Consider the following 19,179-nt stretch of genomic DNA (forward strand, 5'->3'; position numbering starts at 1 on the left):
ATAACTGTCCAAATACTTATGGCTCAATCACTGTATCCTATTCCAGATTTAGTCCCCCCCCTTTGGTGTTATAATAACCTCCACTCTTCTGGGAAGGATTTCCACTAGCATTTGGATTGTGGCTGTAGGGATTTGCCCATTCAGTCACAAGAGTATTGCTGCAGTTAGACACTGTCTGGTGAGTAGGTCTGACACACAGTTGGCGCTTCAGTTCATCCAACACAAAGGTTTTCAGTGGAGTTGTGGTGTGGGCTCTGTGCAGGCCACTTGTGTTCTTCTACACCAACCTTGGGTAACCATGCCTTCATGGGCCTCACTTGGGTTGGGCCTTTTCGTCCAGTGAAGGGACATTATAATGCTATACAGCATACAAAGACATTTTATACATCTGACCGTGTGCTTCCAACTTTGTGGCAACAGTTTGGGGAAGGCCCATTTATGGGTGTGTTGCTCTGATATCCGCAGACATTTGGCCATATAGTGTATGCACTAGGTTACGTCTTATGTTTCTGTAGATTATACTGATTGTTTTTTCTGTTCTGTTGTCTCTGTCTCTGCAGCATCCTTCTATGGCTATAGTGAAGGGTGCAGGTTTGGTGATGAAGGCCATTATTGAGGTAAGATTCCATAAATTTTTTTAAGTAGTATTGTCTAATGTGGAAAAATTGGTGTGTGCATGTGTGTGTTCAGGAGGGGGATAAGGAAATAGCCACAAAGATGCAGGACTTGGCATTGAGTGAAGGTGCTTTACCAAGACATCTACACACATCTATGTTCACAGTCAGCACTGATCAGAGGATGCTTACGAACAGGTAAACACATGCCCCTATCAGCACCACATCCCAGACTTCATTCCAAGCCTGCTTAATGTGGACAATTAAAATGCACAGGGTCACTACAGACCATGTTGACATGTATCCAGTCTAAGAGCATAAAGATGCAGAGGGATCCCTGTTAAGCCCTGCAGTTGACTCAATTTATGATCCTTATTGTGTTTTGTGAGGTTTAAATAAATGAAGTCAAAAAATGTTCCTGTGTTGCTTGTAGACAGCTGAGTCGTCACCTCGTTGGTTTGTGGACAGCTGAGAATCCTGTCGCTATGAACCTCCTCAAGAGAATCTTGGTGAGATTGCACACAGATTAATGATTAATGACAGAGTAAAAGTCTTTTAATTGGTTTACATTCCAACCATTGACATGTTCCTGACAATCTGTTTCTTTGGGTCATGTCTTTTTCCTTGCCTTTCGTTTCCTTTGTTTACTCTCTCCCCTCCAGCCAACTGGGCTCCTCGCATATCTGGACAGCTCTGACCCTGTGCCAGAAAAGGATATGGACAGAATGCATATCCGTGACAACCTAAAGATTGCTTCTGTAACTTTAGATCTTTTATTTTAATTGAGTCACAATGAGTAATAACTATTCCACATACCAAATTAACATCACTTCCAATTTTCTCTGTCTGTGCAGGACCAGTTTGGACGCACTAAGGTGCCAGAGTGGCAGCGAATAGCGGGCAAGGCTGCCAAAGAGGTGGAAAAGTTTGCTAAAGAAAAGGCTGACCTGGTGCTAATACACTGGAGAGACAAGATGGGCATTGTACAGAAGGAGGTAAGCCAGGTTCACTGCAAAACTGTTTTAAAGCAATCTTTAAAGAGTCCATTATAGGCAGAAAAGCTGAATGAATGCATGAACATAGAGGAGAACATTCTAGAGTCTGTGCAAAGATGAAACTGGATCCACATACCAATATGTACGCCAGTACTTCTACAATCTCTCATTAGATAACGATTCTCAACTTTCTAGTAAACCAGTATGCAAAGTAATGTAATTTACAGTATTTTTAACAGTATTATTTATTTTGAATTTTTCTGGAGACTTTTTTTAATTTAATTTTCAACAGCTTCACATTAGAATAAATGTCATCTATGATTAAAGTGAATTCTTAACCAGCTTTGCTGTTTGAGCTATTTCACTCTCAGCATTTTATGTCAGTGTAGTAAGGAAATGTATGAAAATGGTATTTAAACCATTATAATACAATATACAGTCAAAAATATTACATTTTTTTCCATCCAGCCTTGTAATTAGGTTATAATTCTACCAAATAGAAAATTCTTGGATTTAATGTTTTTTTTTTATTGTGATCCGCCAAATACAATATCAATAATATTTCTGTTATTTCTGCCCTGTCCACTGCCCATTATTGTGGTTGTCTGCTGTGAATCCATGCAGCAGGACAGGAATAACTTGGTGAGTTTCATTGAGCACTGAGACATTTTGTTAACATTCTTGTGATTTTAATTAATGTTTTTCCTGGGGTTTTTATTCAGTTACTGTATCAAGATTCCTGATTCTGCAAGACCATTCTTTATATGGATTCATGCAAAACTATTAGTTTTTTTTAAATAAGCTTCGTTATAGCTGCCATGTTTGTAATATGTTTGGAATGAGTTTGATTTGATAGACGTTTCACAGTTTATTGTCCCCATGTTATTATACATGCTTATTTGTTGTCACAGTGATTAATGCATGTTTGTTGGTTGCAGAACCCAAACCAAAAACCTGTTGTCTTGAGGAAAAGGAGACAGCGGATCAAGATAGAGGCCAATTGGGAGCTCTTCTACTACAAGTATATATTTACTTAACATTTATATTTTGTAATTTAGATACTGTCTGATTTTGGTCAGGTTTATTTAGTATATCATGTGAAACTTGTAGTACTTAGTGTAGTAAAAAAAACCTGTAGTACTTAATGTAGTAAAAAAATCTATATATTCTAAAAATTAGAATGTAAAATCACCAGTATTTTCTAGTTTAGGTGTGATAATATACTGATGGTCCAGCATGTGAGTGTATGTACATATACATGCATATGCATCAGTCAGCCATAACATTAAAAACCCCCTGCCTAACGTGTAGGTCCCCCTTGTGCTGCTGAAACAACTCTGACCCATTGAGGCATGGGCTGCACAAAACCTCAAAAGGTGTGCTGTGGTAACTGGCACCAAGATGTTAGCAGCAGTTCCCTTAAGTCCTGTAAGTTGTGATGTGGGACCTCCGAGGATAGGACTTGTTCATCCATCACATCCCACAGATGCTTGATTGGAATTAAAAGTAGGGAATTTGGAGGCCAAGTCAATAACTTTAACTCTGTTATGTCCTTCAAACTATTCCTGAACAATTTTTGCAGTGTGGCAGGCTTCATTATCCTGCTGAAAGGGACCACTGCCATTAGGGAATTCAGTTGCCTTGAAGGAGTGTAGTTTGTCTGCAACAGTAGCTGCGTTTACATGGACAACAATAATCCACTCTTAATCTGATTAAGACCATACTCTGATTAAGAAACTACCATGTAAACAGCAATTTTTACTTACCTTAATCTAATTAAGGTCATAATCGAATTAAGCTCTAATTGAATTAAGACCGGTGGAGTACTCCTGTTTTAGTCGCATTATGGACAGACATGTAAACACCTTAATCACATTATTAGCGTCGTGTGAGAGTTTTCACCGCATTTTGTGACAGGACACGATCACACACGGCAGTTTTACGTTTTATGGCGAACAAGAGTTCGGCCGTGTCCCAAACCGCATACTTGCCTACTATAGGTCTGCAGTGGGGAAAAATACATGTATCTCGGCTACTATATAGACGGTATGTACGTGGTTTGAGACGCAGCCCACGGCTTCAAGCAGTCATCTATTAGCATGTACAGCATGACAAATAATTAACTGCACTTAAAGCGTTCGTTAAAAAAAAATAAAATAAAAACAGCCAAAACTGTATACGGTCCCATAACGAAGACAAACTGTATGTTGATACGTGAAATTCTGGAGGGACGTCGGACGGCGTGGCGCGGTGACATAATGACGCGGGCTGCTAATCTAATTATGTTCTATAACATGTAAAACGGGAACATGACAGGAGTATTCTAAAAGCGACTCATATAAACACCTTAATCACATTATCTTAATCAGAGTAAGGTCAATAATTAGATTTCTGCTGTCCATGTAAACGTAGTCAGTGTTTATGTAGGAGGTACATGTCCAAGTAACATCCAAATGAATTCAGGACCCAAGGTTTCCCAGCAGAATACTGGCTAGAGCATCACACTGCCTTCACCGGCTTGCCTTCTTCCCATAGTGCATCCTGGTGCCATCTCTTTCTCATATACGCACATGCATCTGGCCGTCTAAGTGATGTAAAAGAAAACATCAACGCAGGCCACCTTCTTCCACTGCTACATGGTCCAGTTCTGACCATGCTACTTTTGGTGGTGGACAGGGGTCAGCACTCTGACCGGTCTGCAGCTACACAGCCACATACACAGCAAGCTGCGATGCACCATGTGTACACATTTCTAACATAGCCAGCATTCATTTTTTCAACAGTTTGTGCTACAGTAGCTCTTTTGTGTGATCAGACCAGAAAGGCTAGCCTTCGTTCCCACGTGCACCAGTGAGCCTTGGGCACCCATGACCCTGTCACTGGTTCACCAGTTGTCCTTCCTTGGACCACTTTTGGTAGGTACTAACCACTGTATACCAGGAACACCCCACAAGACCTGTTGTTTTAGAGATGCTCTGACCCAGTTGTCCAGCAGTCACAATTTGACCCTTATCAAAGTCACTCAGATCCTTAAGCTTGCCCTTTTTTCCTGCTTTGAACACATCAACTGACTGTTTGCTTGCTACCTAATATATCCCACCCCTTGACAGGTGCCATTATGAAATAATCATGTTATTCACTTCACCTGTCAATGGTTTTAATGTTATGGCTGATCAGTGTAAACTTCAAGAATAGATGTATTTCAGTTAGGTATATCCTGTATGTACACACATTGCTTGATTATGTAACGCAAAGTTCTGTCCAGTGAATTTTTTTTTTTGCCTTTAAATAGTGCATAATAAGGCATAATACATATCAAGTACTTCTCATATACATTCAGGTCTATAACTATTAGGACATTGACAAAGTTCTAATTTATTAATCTGAGATGCCATCCATTAGTCAAAGTAGAATATGTTAAAGTTGAGAGTTCCATATAGTTCAAAAAGATGAGAAACCATTGTCTAGTGGAAAGAGAGTGAGACTGTTTCCATTGAACTGTGATCATTTTCTTAGCTGCCTGTTAGATACAGTACTGTACAAAAGTTTTAGGTACCCCAATTTTTTTTTAGTACAAACTTTATTATAGATTTTTTTATTTTATGATTTGTACATTAAGTCAGTACAAAGAACGTTTTAGATTCCCAAGCATTCGTTTTCTAGCACAAAATTAAACGTTAGAGAAAAATCTTTGTATGTCATTAAAGAAAGCAGCATATTACGTAAGTGACCACTTTTCAGACAAAAAAACATAATGAAGGCTGCTGGGTTTTGCTGCAAAAATAAGAAGCAAGTGCTACAGTCAAAGAACTGTGGCTTGTTCCGCAAGATGCTCAATAAAACTTACTAGCTAATTCATTTATAAAATGGCACAAATTGTATCGGAGACTGCTATTTTTATTTTACCTGGTGGTGTACAGAGGCAAAACCTTGGTAACAGTCACTGTCCAAATATTTATGGACCCGGCTGTATAAACCCTTATATTCTCCAAAACTGAATAACGTCAGTTAACACCAAACACACCATCATAAATTTTATTGTAATTTTTAATACTTGGTTGCATTTCCCTAGTCTGGATCCCACAGACATCATGACTTTTTTTTCTTGGTGCATTAATGTTACCATTGCAGAGCATCCCACTTCATTGCCTTAAAAAATGTCCAATGGGTTTTAAGCATTGCAACCCCCATGAATATATGGGGTACATATTGAACAGTGAAATACAGTGCGTCTCTATTCCGGCTGTCCGGAATAGAGACTCTATACTGTGTGATAATTCATTACAAATCATAAATGTGAGTAACTCACATGTGTATGTGGTTGATGCTCTCTGCAGATTTCATATGGATCATGCACACTCAAATCTAATCTGGAACCTGAAGACTCGTGAGGAGCTGCGTGATGCTCTGGAAGGAGAAATGCGCTCCTTCGGTGTAGACCGAGAGCTTGGAAGCGCCAATGTGATTTCCTGGAATCATCAAGAGTTTGAGGTTTGTGTAGGCTTTTTGTATACAGTAGAATTTTTTTTTGGGGGGGGGGGGTTGGTTTCAGTGTTGCAGTAAAAATAGGCAATTTTTCAGCTAATGCAAAGTATGCTTAAGTATAAATTTTGAGGCCCCCAATTTTTGGCAGGTAATATTTTCTAGTAAACATACAACTATGACTTCATTTCCACTGTAGAGCCAAATGGGTACAGTTGCACCATTACATGCCAGAGACTGCTAGAAATTACAGTGATGACGAAGTAACTTATCAATGGTGTTTCATGTTCCTATTTAATATGTAGCAGTAAATTGTGGTGGACTGCCTGTAAAATTTGGCTTTTGTATTCCCTCATAAAATGTGTTTCTGGAAATGGTAGTGTATATTCAATCATTGGATTATAAAATACATATTATTAAACGATTTATATTAAAACCTATGTTGCTGACAATGCGCAAAAGTATTCAAAAGCTATTGGCATTATTAGCATCCAGCACTCATGCAATAAAATAAACTAGATGGGTAAAGTTGTCACATCAACCTTTGATGTTGGTTTGACAGTCATTCTGAAAGTTTAAAATAGTTATCAGTCTGAAATCTGTAATGTGCAATTTTAAGAAAGAGAGACCGATAGACAGGGTGCCATTACTTGTAGAGTTGGATTAGATGGATAGCTAGGGTGCCAATATGTTTAGACTTTGCTAGATAGATAGGGTGCCAATACTTGTACAGATAGATAGGGTGCCAATACTTCTAGTTGATTATATAGATAGATTGTTAATTCCTCTTGAGTTGATTGGATATATAGATGGATGGACAGATAGATGGAATGGATAGGGTGCCAATACTTGTAGTTGATTAGATAGATATGGGCAGTGGTTACTCAGTGGTTAAGGCGTTGGTCTACTGCTCAGAAGGTTGTGAGTTCAAACCCCAGCACCGCCAAACAGCCACTGTTGGGCCCCTGAGCAGCGCCCTTAACCCTCAGTGGCTCAGATGAAAGAGATAAATGTAAATCGCTTTGGGTGGCTTAGTATTTAAGGCTCTGGGTTACTGATCAGAAGGTCAGGGGTTCAAGCCCCAGCGCTGCCAAGCTGCCACTGTTGGGCCCTTGAGCAAGGCCCTTAACCCTCTCTGCTCCGGGGGCGCTGTATCATGGCTGACCCTGCACTCTGACCCCAACTTCCTAACATGCTGGAGTATGCGAAGAAAATAATTTCACTGTGCATATGTATATGCGACCAACAAAATATCATTATCATTATAAGGCGTCTACCAAATGCCGTATAAGTAAATGTAGAAAGGGTACCAATACCTCTAGAGTTGATTGGATAGATAGATAGATAGGGTGCCAATACTTGTAGAGTTGGATAGATAGATGGGTAGATAGAAAGACCGATAACCAATAGATAGCCAGTTAGATTGATAGATGGGTATTATTAGTAAGTAGATAGGTGATACATGTTGATAGAGAGAGTTTTAGTGCTTGAAATACAGAAGTGAGAGAGTGATACAGGTAGATTGATAGAAAGATAGAAAGAAATATGGAGAGAGTGTGTGGCATTGATAGAGAGATAGATGAAGTGAGTGTGTCTGTCACAGGTACACTGACAGAATGGGAGGGAGAAAAAACTTTTTGCTGGCATGGTCTGAAAATGGTCTCATCAATTTCGTCAAAATTGGATGAACGATTTTTGCTTGAGGTCTTACTTTGGAACCAGTTCTCGAAACTTATGGACAAGACCATGTCCATGCTGCACCATCTTAGTGCTGTTCATTCATATGATTGTTATTATTTACCTGACTGCCAATAATAAGCTAAAATAGGGTGTTATAGTCTTCTTGCTGTCTGTTTAAAGTAATTAGTAGCACAATTTACGTTAATTGACTGGCAGTGTACTGTATAGGAAATCCTGTTGATGCTTTATTCATTTAAATGGGTGTATGATTGGAAGTTTTATAATGATTTACAGTAAAGCAGACTGTAAGAATTATGCGTCTGGTCTAGGAAACATTCTTAAAATCTCTTTCCTGCATTTAATTGTTCTTGAAATTTGCTGTCAGCCCAAAAGTTAATTTGTGCAAGTGTCTCCATATTCACCATGCAATAGAGGAAGGGTGAATACCTAAATCATGCCATACAAACTGCATGGTTTGTATGCAGTTCACTAAACATGAAAAAAAAAAAAACCTTGCTGAGAGCAGTTTATAAGCGTTTCCACATCTTAACAGCTTTTACAGTGCCTTGCGAAAGTATAAACATCCCCTTGAACTTTTCCCACAATTTGTAATTTTACAACCTGGAACTAAAATTTACTTAGAAGAGATTACATGTCATGAATCTACACAAAATATCCCATAATAGGGCATTAGTCAGAGCAACCAAGAGGCCAAAGGTAACTCCAAAAGCACTGAGTGATCCACAGCTCAGATGGGAGGAGCTGTTCACGGGACAACCCTTGCCCAGACACCTTACACCCAACAACTAGTCAGGGTTGAGGGCAAGATAGATGGAGCTAACTACATGGCAATCCTAGAAGAAAACCTGTTAGTGTCTTCAAGAGACTGGCAGAGGTTCACCTTCGACAACTCTAAGTATACTGTCAATGTTGTATGCAGTCTGGAGAAGTCCAAACCAAGCAACAGAAGGTGTTCGAATGCCCCAGTGAAAACTGATTGAGAATAACGTGGAAAGCACTGATGTTCACCAATGCTCTCCATGTAATCTGATAGCTTTAACAATTGCGTAACAGGAGTGAAAACTTGTGCAAGGCCCTATATGAGGAAACTTTGTTTCTCCCATTGCTTGGAACAGTACAGCTCTACATTGGTAAAGAGGCTCGTGTTCACGGTTCCACAAACACAATTTATTCTCAGAGTTATAAACTTGACATTCCATATTTTTTGGTACAAGTAAAACCTCCTATCCATTACTTTTTTGTTCATTTCAATTGCGGCTTATGCAATAGCATTTCTGTTTAGAAAATCTGATCAGTGTGTATGTGTTTGTGTTTCTGTTTGTAGGTGAAGTATGAGTGCCTTTCTGATGAAATCAAAATTGGGGAATATTATCTGCGTCTGCTGCTGGAGGAGGATGAGAATGAGGAGTCTGGAGCCATCAAGAGATCGTAAATATCATCGTACACAGCACTACATATGCACTTTAGATTTGGCTGCTATTATTTTGGTGCTCAGAAATAGCTCAGCAGTTTCAGTTCCTCTTGTACATAACTGGTTCAGTTAATAATTAATTGCCATCAGGTTTCTTCTTTATTTCTCTCTTTTTACCTTTATCTTCTTTGCAGGTATGAGTTCTTTAACGAACTATATCATCGTTTCCTCTTAACGCCCAAGGTGGCAATGAAGTGTTTGTGCCTGCAGGCTCTGACGATAGTATATGGCAAGTGCTGTGAGGAAATCGGCCCTTTCACCGACACCAAATACATTGTGGGCATGTTGGATAGGGTTAGTTCTCTTATTCTAAGTTGGTCAAATAGATCAGTTTACAGTCCCTTTGTTTTAATATACAGTTTTAGTGTACAGTTTACATTCTTTCTTTTAGTCTACCGTTTAGTGCACAGTTTACATTCCCCTTGTTTTGGTACACAGTTTTAGTGTACAGTGCCCATTCCCTTTGATTTAGTATACAGCTTTAGTGTACATTTTATATTCCTTTTGTTTTAGTGTTAAGTTTTAGTATACATTTTAGTGTACATTTATATATTCCCTTTTTTAATGTACCATTTTAGTATACATTTTATATTCCCTTTGTTTTCAGTGTATAATTTAAATTCCCTTTGTTTTGGTATGCAGTTTTAGTGTACAGTTTACATCCCCATTGTTTTAAGAATAGCTTTTATCCTGTTACATACTCTATGCAAGTACGCAAACATGACTTCAAGTGCAAGAGATAACACACGCCTTTTAATTGCGTACCTTACGCACTTTCTCACACACACAGCTTTGTGCTGATTGCTCTCTCTCTCTCTCTACGCTCATCTTTCCCCCTTTTATCCTCACATCTTCTTACTGCAACAAAGAACATTCATTAATAGAATTTCCCTCAGGTCACCTTTTCCGGCTCCGCCCTCCATTCACAAACCGGCATTTGAGCACGCCCCCACTTCCACAGCATGTTATTGCATCAGTCATAAACAGCTAATCTGCAAGGGGGGCGGTTCGTGTAGAGCACCTCTATCAGCAATGCGTGAATTGCATAGAATATGTAACAGCCTACAAAGTCTATTGTTTTAGTATATAGTTGTAGAGTACATTTTACATTTCCTTTTTTTTTAGTGTACTATTTTAGTTTACAGTTTATATCGTGTAGAACCCAGTGTGAATGTGTGCCAAGGCAGACGCTGGAGGCAGGTGGAATCTCAGCAGAGCTCCGTGCTTGCATTTGTTTCACTGCGATTTTCAACAAGCTTTCAAAAACCTAACCCAACAGGACAAACCAGCAGAAAAGGGACCACCACCATCTTGTGGCTTTCTCCCTTATTCAAGTTCAAGTTCACGCTCTGCTGGTGTGTGTGTGTGTGTGTGTTGTATGCTCCAGCAGTTACTGAAAGCACAAAGAAACATAAGTAGACTGACAGTAATAAAACAAAGGTGAGAATTATGATTTGACCTGCTGGTTCAACCCACCTCCTCTCCTTCTGTAGCTGATGCGTGACCACGCCTATTCTCAGGTCCAGAATGTACTGAATTTAATTTTTGCTGCTAGAAAGTCCCTCCAGTCAGTTTTGCCTAATGACATCTAAGATGCCGCAAGGCTTGCGCCCATGCGATAATTTTAATGGGAAGAACCCTGTGGAGGCTCAAGGGACCGCTTGTACTGCAGGTAACAGGAGCTCAAACTACTTATCCCAATTCCAAGTGTCATTGTGATTTTTAAGGGTCTGATTGTGCCATTTGACCCATTTTCAGATGGAAAACACTGGTGCGAATTGCTTTAATCCCGGATAATTTGTACAGTTCTTGAAGAGTTCATAACTTAGGGTTGTGCCCTGGTCAGTCAGTATTGGCCTCTCTAGCCAACACTGTGCACATTCCTCACCATGCCTCACCACTGCAGCATTATCATCCACTTGCATTTCTTGTACTAATGCCCAAAACCCTGGCCAATTTGTGCCAGGAATTACTGGATGGGTTAGGCAAGGACTAACTGATGCCTCTGCTCTATGCTTTTGACCCTGGAATTTAATCACAACTGCAACCAGAGGATTCTCCTGCACATCCCTGTGTACATACCTTACCTTCACCAATCCTAAGTAAACTTGTCCTTGGCTTTTCCCACATCCTGGTGGGTACAGAAGTTTCTACTTGTGTGAAGAGAGATGGAGCTGGAGGAGACATCAGAGAAGGAGGTGAGGAAAGCGGGTGCCGGAAACCAGGCTTGGGGGGGGCACCAGGTGATCCTCCGGTGCTGGATGGCTTCGTCCAGGGACGCTAGTTGGTGGCACTGGTCCCACTCTGCTGTTCCTGCCAGAAGCCCTGCAATGCACTGCTCCAGCACCACCAAGTCGAGAATTCCCTTGGTGTTCCAGTCCTCAGCCAGCATTCACTGCTGACAGGAGCCCTTGAACTGCTGTTTAAAGTCAAATCGGCATCCAAACTTGAATTTCAGGACCCAGTAGTGTCCTTGTTGTTCCTTCGGGGGTCCAGCCAACCCGTTGCAGCACCAGTAACTGGAGGAACTGTTGTTCACAAAGGTTGCAGGAGGGCTTGATGTTGCATTTACTGACAGTGTCTATTACCTCCTCCAGTGTTTCGGCACCACTGGAGAATCCTGGCGTGTATGTGTGGGAAGGAGGGCTCGGGAGACAGGTGGCTTTTGACATAATGACTTGCTCGCATTTATTTTACACCATGCTTTTCAGCATGCTTTCAAAAACTCAACACCAAGAAAACATCTGAAAAGAGGCCATAACTAGATCACTACTTTCACCCTGTTCACGTTCAAAGTTCAAGTTCACGCACTCCGCGTGTGTGTGTGTGTGTCACAGGTTCCGAAAGCTATGCCACTCTCTCTCACTCTCTGGTTACAGCAGATCCTGAAAGCACAAAGAAATGCACATAAGTAGACTGGCAGTAATAACACACAGGTGACAATCATCACGCGTTACCTGCTGGTTCAACCTGCTTCCTTTCTGTCTGCAGCTGGTGCTACAACATATTCCCTTTGTTTTTTAGTGTACCATTTCAGTGTACAGATTACATTCCCTTTGTGTTAGTGTACCATTCCCTTTCTAGTTGTTTTTAGTTTACGTTCTCCTTGTGTTTAGTGTACAGTACACATTCCCTTTGTTTTTAATGTACAGTTACATTATATTTGGTTTTCGCATACAGGTTACAATCCCCTTGTTTTTACATCCCCTTTGTTTTTAGTGTGCATTTTACATTCCTTTTGTGTATGTACATGAATATTTAATTTTAAGGGAATATTATAGAATCCTGTTTTATTGTAGGAGTTACATTGCTCTAATTCAAACTGTTACTTTTAGTATTGGTCTTTTATATTTCTGCTGTGTATTTAAAGGGCTTTGGTAAGCCAGATGTTTAAATGTTGTTTTTTGCCTTTCTTTTCTACAGTGTACTGATAAACTAGAGAGAGACAGGCTTATTCTCTTCCTCAATAAGCTCATTCTGAACAAGGTCAGTCCCACTGTGCTGTCAAACACTCCCCAATCCCCCCATCCTTTAGAAAGGTTCATTATTGGTCTGAATCCTGAGAATATATTGCTTATTCTGATAGAATTTAGGGCTGGGATTGTTTTCTTTGCTTGATTGCCATATAATAATATAACCGTTAAAAAAAAAATAGGGCTGGTGGACATTACATAAATAGGACAAAGGTAAAAAAAATAAATAAAAATAAATCCATCTGATTAACAACAAGCCAAATGTTCTGCTCTGATGCATTGAGGCATGGACACCACAAGACCTCTGAAGTTGTGTTGTGGTATCTGGCACACCAAGACATTAGCAGTTGTTTAAGTCCTGTAAGTTGCAAGGTGGGGCCTCCAAGGATCAGACTTGTTTACACACAGATGCTCAATTGGACTGAGATCTGGGGAATTTGAAGGACAAGTCGAGACCTTGAACTGTCATGTTCCTCAAACCCTTCCTGAACAATTTTTGCAGTTTGGAGTGGCACATTATCCTGCTGAAAGAGGCTACTGCCTTTTGTGAATGCTGTTGCCATAAAGGGGTGTACTTGGGCTGTAGCAATGTTTAGGTAGGTGGTATGTGACAAAGTTACATCGAAAAATTTATGCCAGGACCGATTGGTGGACGTCCCGCTCTACCACCTGAGCCACAGCCGTAAATAGTAATCAATGAATCTTTATAAGCATGGTGAGCAGAAAAGCATGTGCAAAACTTTTAACCTTGAGGTGGATGGGCTACAACAGAAGACCACATTGGGTTCCACTTTTGTCAGCCAAGAACAGGAATCTGAGGCTACCATGGGCACAGACTCACACAGCTTGTGCGCATGACAGCCTCAGATTCTTGTTCCTGGCTCAAGGGAATGGAACCTGTTGTGGTTTTCTGCTCTTTCTGATCAAGGTCTGATGTGTTGTGCATTCTGGGATGCTATTCTGCTCACCACAGTTGTAAAGTGCTTATTTGAGTTACTATAGATTTCCTGTCAGCTCAGACCAGTCTGGTCATTCTCTCTCTCATCAACAAGGTGTTTCAGCCTGCAGACCTTCCACACCCAAATGTTTTTTGTTTTTTTGAACCATTCTGTGTAAACACTGGAGACTTTATGAAATCCTCAAACTGGCCCATCTGGCACCAACAACCATGCCACGGTTAAAGTCACCGAGATCACACTTTTTTTCCCCATGCCAATATTTGATATAAACATTAATTGAAGCTCTTGGCCTTATCTGCATGATGTTATGCACTGTGCTGCTGCCACATGGTTGGCTGATTACAGAATGCTGTGAAAAGGTATTTGCTGATTTCTGTGTATATCTCACATTAAGCATTGAAGCAAAAAATTTGTCCAATACTAACTGGGCCTGTGTGCCAATGTATTTGTGAGAATGTATGTGCCGTCATAGTTACTAATTCCTCAAATCTATGATACTGCATTCATAATGGGGTTCAGCTAGACTAGAAACAACCAGGCCTGATTACTGCCATCCCTGTTCAATCATATCAACACTTAAGGGGAACCTTTTTAACGGCATGAAGTTGGTTAAAAGCAGGGGTGTGGCCTGGCCTGGGCATTCGGGGTAGTAGCCCTGAAGATTTTTTCTTTAGCCATAAATAATTTTCTATTTGGAGCGTTTTGTCACTATGTAACTGAACATTAGTGAAAGAAGACAGCGGTGTTGTAATTTTATATCTTCAGTGAATGCAGGCGAGGCCAATCAGACAGGGTTTACAGGAATATACAGTATCTCACAAAAGTGAGTACACCCCTCACATTTTTGTAAATATTTCATGACAACACTGAAGAAATGACACTTTGCTACAATGTAAAGTAGTGAGTGTACAGCTTGTGTAACAGTGTAAATTTGCTGTCCCCTCAAAATAACTCAACACACAGCCATTAATGTCTAAACCGCTGGCAACAAAAGTGAGTACACCCCTAAGTGAAAATGTCCAAATTGGGCCCAAAGTGTCAATATTTTGTGTGGCCACCATTATTTTCCAGCACTGCCTTAACCCTCTTGGGCATGGAGTTCACCAGAGCTTCACCGGTTGCCACTGGAGTCCTCTTCCACTCCTCCATGACCACATCACGGAGCTGGTGGATGTTCGAGACCTCGTGCTCCTCCACCTTCCGTTTGAGGATGCCCCACAGATGCTCAATAGGGTTTAGGTCTGGAGACATGCTTGGCCAGTCCATCACCTTCACCCTCAGCTTCTTTAGCAAGACAGGGGTCGTCTTGGAGGTGTGTTTGGGGTCGTTATCATGCTGGAATACTGCCCTGTGGCCCAGTCTCCGAAGGGAGGCGATCACGCTCTGCTTCAGTATGTCACAGTACATGTTGGCATTCATGGTTCCCTCAGTGAACTGTAGCTCCCCAGTGCCGGCAGCACTCATGCAGCCCCAGACCATGACACTCCCACCACCATGCTTGACTGTAGGCAAGACACACTTGTCTTTGTACTCCTCACCTGGTTGCCCCACACATGCTTGACACCATCTGAACCAAATAAGTTTATCTTGGTCTCATCAGACCACAGGACATGGTTCCAGTAATCCATGTCCTTAGTCTGCTTGTCTTCAGCAAACTGCGGGCTTTCTTGTGCATCATCTTTAGAAGAGGCTTCCTTCTGGGACGACAGCCATGCAGACCAATTTGATGCAGTGTGCAGCGTATGGTCTGAGCACTGACAGGCTGACCCCCCACCCCTTCAACCTCTGCAGCAATACTGGCAGCACTCATACGTCTATTTCCCAAAGACAACCTCAGGATATGACGCTGAGCACGTGCACTCAACTTCTTTGGTGGACCATGGCAAGGCCTGTTCTGAGTGGAACCTGTCCTGTTAAACCACTGTATGGTCTTGGCCACCGTGCTGCAGCTCAGTGTCAGGGTCTTGGCAATCTTCCTATAGCCTAGGCCATCTTTATGTAGAGCAACAATTCTTTTTTTTCAGATCCTCAGAGTGTTCTTTGCCATAAGGTGCCATGTTGAACTTCCAGTGACCAGTATGAGGGAGTGTGAGAGCGATGACACCAAATTTAACACACCTGCTCCCCATTCACACCTGAGACCTTATAACACTAACAAATCACATGACACCAGGGAGGGGAAATGGCTAATTGGGCCCAATTTGGACATTTTCACTTAGGGGTGTACTCACTTTTGTCTAGTCTTCAGTCATTAAGTTGAAACTCAAGTGCAACTGGATTATGCAGCAAGACAATGATCCAAAGCGTAGGAGTAAGTCCTGGTCCTAGAAGTAAGTGAAAGACTGATCTCCAGTTATCAGAAGTGTTTGGTTTCAGTTATTTCTGCTAAAGGTGGCAGCAATAGCAGGCCTGAAATTGTGGAACAGTTTGCCCGTATCTTTTAGAATAATTTTGCCACAGCCAGAATTTAAATCCAAGTTTAAAACTTCTTTTTCATCTGGCTTATAACTAAAACTAGTGCATATTCTTGGTCAGTTTTGTTTTCAGTTGTTTACTGTGTGTAATGAAGGCTTTTCACTTCTGTAGGGTTGTACCTAGATGGTCTTTCTTTTTTTTAAATATAATTTCTCTTATTCGTACTTGGTTGTACAGCACAATGGTCACCTAGTGTTTTTATTGTGCTTTATAAATAAAGTGATTGATAGTGTGTGTTCTCAGTTGGTGAGAAAATACAAGTATTCAAGCTTAGCTATGCGTTTGTTAGCCCTATTAATTAATTTAATTTCTTAGCTTTGTAAAATTTAACAGCTCTCTTTGTAATTGTTTAATAGCAAATTATATAGTCTTTAATGTCCTATTTATGATAGTAGATAATGAATACACCTTGTGAGTTTAAAGATCAGTACAGTTATGATACCTATTCTAACTGCTCTTTTTAAAAAAAATTATTAAATTATTATTATTTGTTATTTTTATTTTTACAGAAAAATGTCAAGGACATAATGGACTCAAATGGTGTACGTATCCTAGTAGACTTGCTAACCCTAGCCCACCTCCATACCAGTAGAGCTACTGTTCCACTACAGGTGTGTGTATTTGTGACTTTGTGCCACTGTGTTTGATGACTTTATGCATGAATGTATTTACCTACATAATAATAAAAGCTTGTATTACTGTCTGTTAACCAGATTTCTCTCTCTCTCTCTCTCTCTCTCTCTCTCTCTTTTTCTCTCTCTCTCTCTCTCTCTCTCTCTCTCTCTGTGTGTGTGCATACATGTGTGCGTGTGTATCAGAGTAACGTATTAGAAGCAGCTCCAGACATGAAGAGAGAGAGTGAAAAGGAGTGGTACTTTGGGAATGCTGATAAGGAAAGAAGAGGACCTTTTAGTTTTGAGGAGGTAAGATCCATTAATGAAACAGTGGTATATTATGTGGATAAGTAAACATTTTACTATGTTTAGTACAGTAGTAAACAGTGTAGTTTAATTACATATACTACCTGTCTTTTGACGAGACATCATTGACGTCATTAAACACTGTAACATGCAATATTGCTTGCGAAAAAAGACTAGACTAAAATGTAGCTTAAAAAAATAAATAAATAATTGCCAAATTTAATTTTTTCTTTATTTCTGGCAACAAAAAAGAGGAGACAAAGTGTATATATATTTTTTTTCAAAAGCGAGTTCCATATGGTGTTAGAATTTTCATATTTTCAGATGGATTACGATCCACAAATAAATGTAGCGAGATTAACTTAAATTGAGTTAATGTGAATACTTTTAGCTTGGAATTTAAACAGAGACAGAGGTAATTTATTAATAATTTGTCTATTTTATTGAAGTTGGCATTGTATAAGAATTTGTCACGTTTGCATGGGTAACGTTTGCATGTTCTTCATTGCTCACTCAGATGCAGGAGTTTTGGAAATCAGGCACACTGACTGCAAAGACACGGTGTTGGGCACAGGGCATGGATGGCTGGCGCCCTCTTCAGGCCATTCCACAGCTTAAGTGGTGCATACTGGCCAGTGGGCAGGCTGTGATGAATGAAACAGACCTGGCCACACTGATCCTCAATATGCTCATCACCATGTGCTCTTACTTCCCTAGCAGGTGCAACACACACATACATACACATATGCATAGGTCTTTACTTGTTTTTTGGATGTTGCATTTTTAGTTTTGTTTAAATGTATGTAATGATTGGTGTTAGGCTTCTGCTCAGAGTATTTGGATACATACTGTGTGTGTCTGTCTGTTTGTCTGTGTCTCTGTAGAGATCAGGACAATGCCATTATCAGACCTTTACCCAAAGTGAAGAGGCTAATAAGTGACAACACTTGTCTGCCCCATATTGTTCAGGTACTTAGTTTACTTTAACACTGACTGACTATAAATAAGGATTAAAACACGATGGGGCATGCTGTTATAGGAAAAAATAATTAACGATGGAGTGCTGTGATGCAGATTAATGAGCCGAGTTACTGTTACCACTCCAGAGTTTATTATTTTACAACAGCATGTTTTATTCCTATTATACCACAGCAATTTGCCAGTTATTACAATTTTCAATTTATTAATGAATGACACGTAATACATTTTGTATATTTGTAGTTAGAGTTCATGTTGTGGAACATCCGGGAGACAATTTATTTCCTGTTATCACTAAATTATAGAAGCTCCTCTGTCATAAAGTCTTACGCATTGCTGAAAACTTCACGGTATGAACGATTGCACATTCGTATTTTTTTCTCTGTTTAGTATTAGCCTTTGGTTATGTGGGGCATCCTCAATACCTGCCAACAATTAAGTTGTTTCTATAGAAACAGCATTGTATTTGAATGAGTACATTAATATAAACTTATAGCCTAGTCTTATAACCTTATAACCCTGTCAGAGGTCTGTTATAGAAAATTAATCAACACCTTTAGTCAGATTTGAGAATTCAATGGCTTCGTGAAATAATGCATGCATAACACCACTTGTCTGAAGTCGAAGTTAGGAATTTCTGTGGTTTTGCTACAGGCCCTGAGAAGGCCTCAGCAACACTTGCAGTAAAATAACAACAAAAAAAAAGTCTGATATATATTTTTTTATTATTATTGATTTGGCTTTTTAAATCAACATGCTACACCACATGGTTGAATCCTAATAGTTCCTTTAACCCTTTGTGAGCCTAACTTTGCTGGCTGTTTTGTGTGTAGCTGCTGCTGACCTTTGACCCCATCCTAGTAGAGAAGGTGGCCATCTTGTTATACCTGGTGATGCAGGACAACCCCAACCTGCCACGTCTCTACCTCAGCGGTGTTTTCTTTTTCATCATGATGTACACGGGCTCTAATGTGCTCCCAGTGGCACGGTATTACACATGCATTCACCCACACTGTCTAACAGTTTATTTTCCAAGTGAACACAGACTTAACATGGCAATGTTTAAGTCTGAATCCTAACACAAACACAGTTTTGTTACTGTATGCTATGG

At 40.2% G+C, this 19,179-nt stretch overlaps 1 protein-coding gene across 5 annotated transcripts in view; it reads left to right on the plus strand.

Annotated features, from left to right (window-relative positions):
- LOC128599460 (dnaJ homolog subfamily C member 13) overlaps positions 1-19,179 on the plus strand; it is a 79,570-nt gene that overhangs the window by 34,021 nt on the left and 26,370 nt on the right. For 4 of the 5 annotated variants that reach the window (XM_053611024.1, XM_053611020.1, XM_053611019.1 and 1 more), the window contains exons 16-31: positions 561-617; positions 691-812; positions 1,048-1,123; positions 1,277-1,372; positions 1,469-1,609; positions 2,234-2,251; positions 2,548-2,630; positions 5,947-6,100; positions 9,117-9,220; positions 9,398-9,557; positions 12,687-12,749; positions 16,680-16,781; positions 16,989-17,093; positions 17,608-17,810; positions 17,975-18,059; positions 18,902-19,056. In XM_053611024.1, coding sequence (XP_053466999.1) covers positions 561-617; positions 691-812; positions 1,048-1,123; positions 1,277-1,372; positions 1,469-1,609; positions 2,234-2,251; positions 2,548-2,630; positions 5,947-6,100; positions 9,117-9,220; positions 9,398-9,557; positions 12,687-12,749; positions 16,680-16,781; positions 16,989-17,093; positions 17,608-17,810; positions 17,975-18,059; positions 18,902-19,056 — 1,724 coding nt within the window. The remainder of the gene's footprint in view (positions 1-560; positions 618-690; positions 813-1,047; positions 1,124-1,276; positions 1,373-1,468; positions 1,610-2,233; positions 2,252-2,547; positions 2,631-5,946; positions 6,101-9,116; positions 9,221-9,397; positions 9,558-12,686; positions 12,750-16,679; positions 16,782-16,988; positions 17,094-17,607; positions 17,811-17,974; positions 18,060-18,901; positions 19,057-19,179) is intronic. The other variant, XM_053611023.1, reaches the window with a different exon arrangement.

The sequence above is a fragment of the Ictalurus furcatus genome, chromosome 23 (assembly GCF_023375685.1).
Source record: "Ictalurus furcatus strain D&B chromosome 23, Billie_1.0, whole genome shotgun sequence".
NCBI classification, from domain to species: Eukaryota; Metazoa; Chordata; class Actinopteri; order Siluriformes; family Ictaluridae; genus Ictalurus; species Ictalurus furcatus.